General features: G+C 50.1%; 1 protein-coding gene across 1 annotated transcript; it reads left to right on the forward strand.

The window, feature by feature from the left end:
* The first annotated feature begins 6,699 nt into the window (after positions 1-6,699).
* Positions 6,700-7,602, forward strand: LOC119162038 (uncharacterized). The gene has a single exon (XM_037414522.2). It carries the CDS (start codon positions 6,700-6,702, stop codon positions 7,600-7,602), a length of 903 nt encoding a protein of 300 aa, XP_037270419.2.
* The last annotated feature ends 2,473 nt before the right edge of the window (positions 7,603-10,075 follow it).

Raw genomic sequence — 10,075 nt, forward strand, 5'->3', positions numbered from 1 at the left:
CTAAAGTGTGCATAAAAACACAGTTACAAATGAAGAAATACGAAGAATATCGGGAAAAAAAACTAATACCATAAAAAAATATGCATTCCCACGCCACAATGGGGAAAATAAACAGAAAAAAATGTTATAGAAGATGCATTGCTTGCGCATATAATCAAATGCACCTGGTTTATACCATGGTGCGTAGCCCCACAAGAAAAAAAATTTTTTTATGCAAACATGTCCTCGCAGAAATTTAGTTGTTCCTTAAAAAGTATCCTTCAACCCCTTATTAGCATTATCCTCATAAACCACACACTACCTGTCATCTGAGGTGTAATGATGTTTTTTTATTTTTTGCATGGAGCCAGAACTAACAGTGTTGCAAAGCGCCCATGTAATTTCTCACGAACGTACTGCAAACAGACAATAAACTGTTCAAAAACTGATCATTCACAACCCTACAGCTAGTGTAGCATTCCCTGTCACGTGCACATGGCACACTATCATCGCAACAATGCATTGTCTGTAAAAAGTAATGCCGATGAGGGGGCTTTTTTCAACACTACGCGCCACTTAGCTGCACCTGGTTATTTTTTCATTGACAGGATTTTTGAGAAATAATTGACCTGTAAAGGATGCAAGTTCAAACCACTAACAATTCCGGATTGCAGTTTTGATGTACACACTGCATTCTTTCCTACACTATTTGCAGTGATTTGCAACATGATGCTTACTCTGGGTACTCGATGGTAAAGATTCACACATGCCTTCACCAAAATAACTAGCAGTATTGCAGTGAAGCCTAAATAAACGCGTGCGTACTTTATTTATTATTTTATAGCTTTTGACAAAGACTCGAAGCTGTGGGTATGAGTAACTTTTTTGTTGTGATTTAGTTTATTCATTCCACTGAAGTCTATGCGCACTAAAGGCACTGTGCAACAGCATTAATAGTCGTGCTCTCACTGGGTAGCGTAGTAACTGAAGCTGCGCCTGCCCGAGCATCATTTGCGAACTTCACTGCATTGACGGTCTCGTAAACAAGCATCTTATGGCTCTTTTCGAAAATGCAAAGAAAAAAAACAACAACTTACCGCAAACGGCATCTCGACGTCTTCTTAACTTTCACAGGATACGGCTGTACACATCTTGCTGTCTCCTGCAGTCGTTGAAAACGAACCAACACTGCCGGGGGCAGTGAAGTGCGGCGTCGATAGAAGCACGCTCACAGCGTTTTTCGGCACACTTAAGTTTCTGCGCGTGCCTCCAAATGATCGGAAGGTGTTTTTCACGATCAAGATCGCCTTAGCAAACACAACGCGCTTATTTAGTCTTGCCTGGCAGTTTGCCTGTGGCATCGTGATGGGCGCAGCCATGTTTGCTGACGACATCACGCAAGAACCAATAGGCTCGCAGCTTCCGAGAGCCTCGTAAAGGCACCTGGCTCAGTGTGTTGTAGGGGGGGGGGGTCTATCCGCCCGCCATTGTAAACTCTCTTCGGGGCCCGCTGTTCTGTGTACGCGAACGATATGGCACTCCGGGCTCGGGGAACGTGGCGATCCATCCCTGCCATCAGGTGGTCACTTAAGGCGGCCCTGTATGTAATGATCGCCGAGGCTTCTGGCTCAAGGTCTCTTCCACCAAGACCGAGGCGCTGCTGGTTCATCCAATAGCAGCGGGATGGACCTACATGAAGCAGCTGAAGGTCAGAAACCTCAACCTGGCTTAAAGGTTGACGGTGAAGTACCTGGGGCTCACCGTGGATCACGGGTTCACGTGGATCCCTGCTGCCAAGGCTGTTGCCACCCAGGTGAAACGCGACCGCGGGGCTATTACCAAGCTGCATCAACGATTGATTGATTGATTGATTTGTGGGGTTTTACGTCCCAAAACCACTATTTGATTATGAGAGACGCCGTAGTGGAGGGCTCCGGAAATTTCGACCACCTGGGGTTCTTTAACGTGCGCCAAAATCTGAGCACACGGGCCTACAACATTTCCGCCTCCATTGGAAATGCAGCCGCCGCAGCCGGGAATCGAACCCGCAACCTGCGAGTCAGCAGTCGAGTACCTTAGCCACTAGACCACCGCGGCGGGGCGAAGCTGCATGAACGAGGCTGCGGCTGCTCGGCCCAGCGAGCTCTGCGGCTCAACCAGGATGTGGAACCACAGTCCTCCTGTACGCCTTCCCACTGGTGACCCTGTCGCCGGCCAGGAGAGACTTGCTGGAGAGACTGTGCCGGAGAACACTGCGAATCCTTCTGGGGCTGCCCAAGTGCTCCCTCATGGCAGCGACTCTTGGCGAGGTGGGTGGTTGGCCCCTGTCGCTACGTATGCTGCAACAAGCACTGGGGCACATTGATCTTCTGCATCGTGCCGCTGACGGCAGGGCCCTCTTGGAGCGTCTCCGCAACCAGCCCGGTCACAGATGGGAGGACCATGCCAGCTGTATTATCATATGGTCCGGGATTCACAAGTCTTGGTAGCCTCACCACCCCACCACCGGCTGCCAGAAATCCACCTTCTTGAATGGGGCAACCAAGCGCCCAACACCTGCGGCCTCACTGTAGTAGGTCGCCACCTGCAAGCTCTACAAGCAGCTGGAGGGACTGCTGCAGGTTTTCACTGATGGATCCGTGCCAGACGGGACTGCAGCACCAGCGTGTGCCATCCCGTCGAGGGCCAGCAGCAGGCAATATCAGCTGCCCTACTCGGCGAGCTCCATGACTGTGGAGCTGGCGGCGCTTCACCTGGCAGCAAACCTCCTGGCCAAGGACCCCCCTGCAGAGCCGGTTGTGGTACTGTGCGACTGCAGAGCAGCCCTGCAGACCCTGGCCAACCATCGTCAGGCCGGGCTCACTGCCAACCTCCTGGCTTCCAAGTTCCGGGCGCTCACGGTGTCAGGGGCGTCCACCTCCTTCCACTGGCTACCCTCTGACGTGGGCATCGCTGGTAAGGAGGAGGCAGACACACTGTCCAAGGCAGCCCACCAGCCTGGCACCCCCATCACCAGGGGCGTAACGGCCAGGGACTTTTCGCAGGCTCATCTCAAGAAGCTCCCTGTCACAGTCCAACCAGACAAGCGGGTGGCTAGCAGATGGGGACCGAAGCTCCTGCCAGAGACGGGCCCAACCATGAGGGTACAAGCCACCATGCTGAGACTACGGACCGGCTGCGCGTGGACCGCGGCCCACCGCCACGCCAATGGTCTCTGCGCCTCCCCTGCCTGCGGCCGCTGCGGTGACCCCCTGACCCTCGAACGTCTCCTATGTGCTTGCCCTGCCTTGGCACAAGAATGTTCGAGATTCTTCACAGCTTACGAGAGACGGGGTCTTCCTGCCTTCACACTGGAGCACTTTATCTCCCCGTCTCCTCCTCATCTGCCAGCACTGCGTAGCCGGATGGTGTTCCTCGACGAGACGAGAATCGCAGCCTACCTGAGACCGGGACCCCTGCCACCCCAACCCTTGCTGCCGCCTTGCCATCTGTGCTGATGTTCACATGGCTACTACACCTACACTGCTATTTACTTTTCTCCCACTTGCCCCTCCGCAAGACGCGGTGCCGTGCTCCCTGATGGGCTGCAGAAATCAGGCGTCTCATTTTTTTCTCAAACCGCCACCAACAACAACACCTGTGCCATCTTATATGTTAATAATAAAGAACGTGTTTTCTTTAGAGCTATTGCTCCCTGCCAAATTTAGCACTGGTGTCGCAAAATACTTAATATATGTGACAACATAATTTGTCGGAATGAACTTTTGACACATAGTTAGCATTGATAAAATTATAATAGCCATAGTATGATCATTTACGTATTAAATATTTTGGAAAAATACTTTTTATGGTGATGTATCCAAAACATTAAGAACTATTTACTTGCCTACTTCATTGTTCTCTTACGTTCGGATGTATGTAATTTCCAAATTGGGCATGTTCCTTGTGAAGCGAGACAAGTGGCCGACTAGGGCCATTTCTTCTAACACATTTTTTCTAACCTTGTGGACTTTTGGTGTGCCGTACGATGCGTGGACGTCCAAGGCGGATTTAGTCCATGGTAGTGATCAATCAATCAATCAATCAATCAATCAATCAATCAATCAATCAATCAATCAATCAATCAATCAATCAATCAATCAATCAATCAATCAATCAATCAATCAATCAATCAATCAGCCAATCAATCATCCAATCAAGAGATTGCTCAGTCGCTTGTCCAAAACAGCCAGATTGTTCTTTTGGACATAAACCAATAATAATGACAAGAAAAACCACTCATTACGATCAAGAGTGGTGCGGTAGTGTATTTTCTATGGGCGCTGTCCTATCTAGTTACACCACTGCATGTACGTAAATGTATATTCACGTAAATTTACCCAGATGATCGAAATTCAAAGTACCGTCCTCTGCCGCAAGAGAGAGAAAAACTATGCCCCACAGACTACAGCACGCGCGTGCTTTACCCTGTGGGGCATAGTTTTCCCAGTCCAGTCCTCCTCTACAGCGCACCTCATGAACATATTGTAGTTTCGGCACGTCATGCTTCAGCAATTATTAATATTTCTGCGTGATTACGGAAGACTTAGTTGCTTGTTTTTCGCTAATACAGAATCTGCATCCAAAATCTTTGTACTAGGGCCAGTATTGTTTTTGGAAATGGAGCAAGATTCTCTTGTTTCATATTTTTTTCTTTCTTATTACACTACCCAATATTTAGGCAACAAAGGAAGGGGAACCAGGAGATTATTTAGTTAACTGCAGAATCAGTAAAGCAACATATCTTGAATTAAAGGAAAGCGTGACGGGAGCTATTCATAATATAATTAGGCATTTAAATACGCACTATACTATTGTAGAGTGGCCAGCAATGGCAGAACCAGCGCAAAGCTTGTGTTTCCGAATCGTTTTTTTTATCTACGTGAGAAGAGTTCTCTGCTTCGGCAAGCAGCGGTGCTTTTCTCTTCCGAGAGAGCCATCCTGGAGAATCATGGGCAGACCACTACAGCAGAGTGCACGATAGTAAAAATTTAGCAGTTTTATATGCCCAATCTCACGTATTGACATTGTTGATCACTACATTCTAAGAAAGCTCAAATGGCGGGACGAGCTAGGCTAGCTCAAGGAGTTCAGACCCTTTATCGCAGTCACGGGCACACGACACTAAAAGGCTTCAAGACATCGCGATGGTGCATTTGACGCTGTTTACCAGCAGTTGCGTGAGATCGGGCTCTCTGGCGACTTTCTTGGTCGCTTAGCAGCTTGGGAAACTGCCTCTTGGCCGTCGACTCAATCGCATAAACATGGAACGGAGGTATTTCGCTTAACGTACTAGAGGGCTCGAGTCCTTGATAGGTAAAAGGCAGGAGAGATGTCTATTGTCATTGTGTGCGTAGCAGTGTTTTGGGCGTATACGTCGTGAAAAGAATCACACAGTCCCAATCTTAGTAACCGGTAGGGGCGTACATTGTCAGTTTATCACCTGATGTTTGATTGGATATTTCTGTTCAACCATTAGTTTCATGGATGTAACAAGAAGTGTGAAAGACCTTGCATGTCTCTAGAATTGCTTGACGTCTTCAGACGAAAATGCACGTCCTTCGGTCAATGATCGGCTTGCGCATTGTACTATGCTGTAGAGTGATGTGGTGTGAAGTGAGAGGCAACTTTGGTAGTGGATGCAGATGGCCATGGCAAAGTCTCTGCTTAGCGCGTGATAGATGACAACAATTATCTATCTTTTGGTTGCAAGAGTGATGAGAAGCGTTCGAATTATCACTGGTGAAGTCTAAAAGGCTGACAGGGCAACTCAGGCGTTATCACGGAGCAGGGAAATGGCAAGGGGGGTTCTTGTGACGCTGCGCGCGACGCAACAGGGGTGTAGTCACAAATTTTTCTCGGGGGGGGGGGGGGGGTGCTTAACCATACTTCATGTATGTGTGGCGAAACGGGTCGGCGCCGCTTCTGCACCTGCGCGCCGTGGCGATGCCTGCAAACACGGCACTGGCGATAAGAACACTCTCGTCCGAAAGAAGCAAGAAAACTGTGTGTGTGTGCCCCGATTCATGGGCAGTCGTTGTAGAACCCTCAGTGCGGAAACATTAAAGCTATGTTATCCCACATCTGGCGATGCAACCTCGCCCCCTGCGCAGACGACCTGGCCAGCCTACTACAGAGAGCTCCTTGCCATCTACGAAGCAGTCCAACACTTTCGCCACATCCTCGAGGCACAGCACTGCACCATATACACCGACCATAAACCTATCACTTACGCCTTCTCCCAACGCCGCGAAAAACTTCCATCGGTTCAGCAGAACCAGCTGTCCTTCATCGCTCAATTCACCACAGATATCCACAACATCAGCCGAAAGGAAAACGTGGTCACCGACGCAATCTCTCGCGTTTCGGCTGTCGAGCTATCAACCGTTACAACCGACGCCCTCACCGAAGCTGAGAAAACGGACACCGAACTCCAGCAGCTCCACGAGAATGGCTCTTCCCTTCAACTTCAAAAAGTTACCATCCCTGGTTCAACAGACGCTCTCTACTGTAACATATAAACAGGACGAGTGAGACCTTACGTCCCTTCTTTGCATCGCCAAAGCCTCTTCAACCAGTTACACAACTCAGTAATCCCGGCATCCGAGCTTCTACACGCCTCGTGACTGACCGGTACGCGTGGCCCTCAATGCAACGGGACTGCCGCACCTGGGTACGCACATGCATTCATGCCAGCGCACCAAAATTACCCGGCAAGTCACGTCGCCACTCGGAGAATTCCCCCTCCCGACGGAACAGTTCCAGCACGTCCACATCGACATCATTGGCCCCCTCCCACCAGCCGGCCCTTACCGCTATTGCCTCACCGACATCGATCGTTACACTCGTTGGCCCGAGGTGTGGCCGCTCGAAAGGATCACCGCAGAAGACGTGGCATCAGCCTTCTTCTCCGGCTGGGTTTCACGCTTCGGCACTCCTCGTCGAGTCACCACTGATCAAGGAAGGCAATTCGAATCTCAACTCTTCAGGCTCCTCGGGCTCTCCACCGGGTTCGAGCGTTCACGGATAACTAGCTACCACTCTTGCGCCAACGGGATGATTGAACGGTTTCACCGGCAGTTCAAGGCAGCCATCATGTGCCACCCTCACTCATCCTGGCTCGAAGCTCTCCCCGCCGTCGCTCTCGGTCTGCGCGCAACTTTCAAGCCAGACATTCAAGCCACGCCCGCGGAACACGTCTACGGGGAGCCGCTTCGCCTACCTGGAGAACTCATCTCCGCTCCGACCTCTGATGTAACCAGCTCGGACCCTGCAGACTTCGTCGCTCGACTCCATCGCACAATGGGCGTGCTGCGCCCCTCACCAGCGGCTCGCCACACAAAGCCGACCCCGTTCGTGTTTAAGGACCTGGCAACATGCTCGCATGCCTTCCTCCGCGACGACACTGTACGCGCATCTTTCCAGCCGCCTTACTCCGGACCTTACAAAGTCATCTGTCGCGACGACAAAACATTCACCCTGCAAAACAGTGGAAAGGATGTACGCGTTTCGAAACCATCGACCGCCTACAGCCATCATACATCCTTTCCCAGGAGAATAGCAACCCCCGCACGCCTCCCGTAATTCGCCGACAACAGCCCGCAACGCCTAGGCTCGCACCCTACACCACCCGCCTTGGACGCCAGGTGCGGGTCCCCAAACGTCTTCACCCCTGAACGCTCCTATCTGTGGGGGGGGGGGGGGGTGGCGAAACGGGTTGGCGCTGCTTCTGCGCCTGCGCATCGCGGTGATGCCTCCAAACACGGGCGCCGGCGATAAGAACACTCTCGCCCGAAAGAAGCAAGAAAACTGTGTGTGTGCCTCGATTCAAGGGCAGTAGTTGTAGAACCCTCAGTGCGGAAACATTAAAGCTATGTTATCCCACATAGCTTTAATGTAGAAAAATTCTTTTTTGTGTTTTTTTTTCAGTGTGTGCACATGTGACTGAGACATGTGCCTCGTTAATAATGTAGGTCCATAATTGTTATCATTTTATACCATGTTTTTTGTACCCGTACAATTGTATAAATATGTGAATATAGAATGTTTGTTGACACTTTCCAACCCACTCCTGTAAAAATGCCTGACGGGATTGACAGTATTGTTAAATAAATAAATAAAAATATGCTTGTACTTGCGTTAGCGTGTGTGCACGTATATATACGCAAGCAAAATTGAAAAATTTCGGAGTGAGGAGGGGTTTGAACCCCCATCTCCTCGGCTCCGCCACTGGTGGATGCAGCGGTTAGCAGAGCGTTAGTACAGTGGCAGGAAAGTACAAGTCCACACGCCTTCTAACACACACACTGTGATTGAGCCATGAAGGCACGCATATGTCTTGACGTATAATGGCTCAGAATAAGTCATTTGCGTCCGTCACAGGGGTAGTTGTGATATTAGCGCAACTGTCGCAAAGATTGATATGTTGCCTCGGATGGCTTACTTTTTAAAGGATGGTAGGTAACGTTGCATCACGCAATGCGTCCACAAGGGAAGCAATGCAGGGATTCCTGCTTCGCTCAACAGGCACATCGGCGACGCGAATGGGAACGCGTCGTACATGTACACGAGCACCCTAGTTGGAACTTTTTTGGGGGTGAAGCTCCCTAAGCCGCAGGTCGGGCGTCCACGATGTATGTAGTTGTAGTAATAGTAGGTAGCCACGTCCACGGCGAGACTATAGGAGCGGCACGCGCACACCCTTTTCAATTGAGGAGGAAACCAGCGCACGTTATACATAAGTAAAAACATCGTTGTTTCTGATGAAATAACTTACAGGGACTAGTATTAGAGACTTAATCTTAAAAAAAAATTTGCCTTGAATTTGATTGATTTGACTAAAATTTGATTTGACAAAAAAAAAAAAAACTAGTATCAGAAGGACGCACATTGAGCGCTATCTGACCAGAAAGGGTGTCCATGTTAAACTCGCTGGGCGGAACCTCCTTGGTTTTAGCAAGGTTTAGCGAGATGTTGGCCGCAGTGCCATGAATATAGTGAACTAGTATATAGCTATGAACTAGATGAGGTGAAAGGTGAACAGTAGATACGAAGTGCAGGCCCTAAGAAAGTGCGCGTGTGCCACCTCTCTTTTAGTCCTTGGAATGTCCGGTGGATGGCGGTACTTTTTTATGCTGAATATATGATGAAAAGATGCGAGATGGCGGTACTTGGAGTGTTCACTAGATGGACGGACGGACGGACGGACAGACAGACAGACAGACAGACAGACAGACAGACAGACAGATGAACGGACGGATTCGCGGATGGACGCACGGAAGGACGCAGACACGGATGCATGGACGAAAGTAGGGACGGACGCACAGACGGACGGAAGCAAAAGCTAACAGACGGACAGACGCTTCACCCCGCTTATCATCATGCGCTTCGTAACTATGCTGTGATTTTTTCAAGGGGTGAAGCTTCTTTTGCTTTGGGTCGTGTGTCCGCGATGTAGTAGTAGTAGTAGTCGTAATAGTAGTAGGTAGCCACCTCTCGTTTAGTCATTTGATTGTCTGCTGGATGGCGGCACTTTTATATGATGAATGTACGATGAAAAGATGCGAGACAGTGGTACTTGGAGTGTTCACTAGATGGATGGACGAATGGACGCGCGGACAGACGAACGGATGGACAGACAGACAGATCCACGGAGCGGAGGGACAGACGGATGGACGGATGGACGCACGGATGGATGGACGCGTGGAAGGACGTACGAATGGATGGGTGCACAGAAGGACGGATACACGGATGGACACACGGATGGACACACGGATGGACACACGGATGGAAGGAAGCAATTGATTGATATGTGGGGTTTAACGTCCCAAAACCACCATATGATTATGAGAGACGCCGTAGTAGAGGGCTCCGGAAATTTCGACCACCTGGGGTTCTTTAACGTGCACCCAAATCTGAGTAACGGGCCTACAACATTTCCGCCTCCATCGGGAATGCAGCCGCCGCAGCCGAGATTCGAGCCCGCAACCTGCGGGTCAGCAGCCGAGTACCTTAGCCACTAGACCACCGCCGCGGGGCTGGAAGGAAGCAAGTACAA

Source organism: Rhipicephalus microplus, chromosome X (genome assembly GCF_043290135.1).
Source record: "Rhipicephalus microplus isolate Deutch F79 chromosome X, USDA_Rmic, whole genome shotgun sequence".
NCBI classification, from domain to species: Eukaryota; Metazoa; Arthropoda; class Arachnida; order Ixodida; family Ixodidae; genus Rhipicephalus; species Rhipicephalus microplus.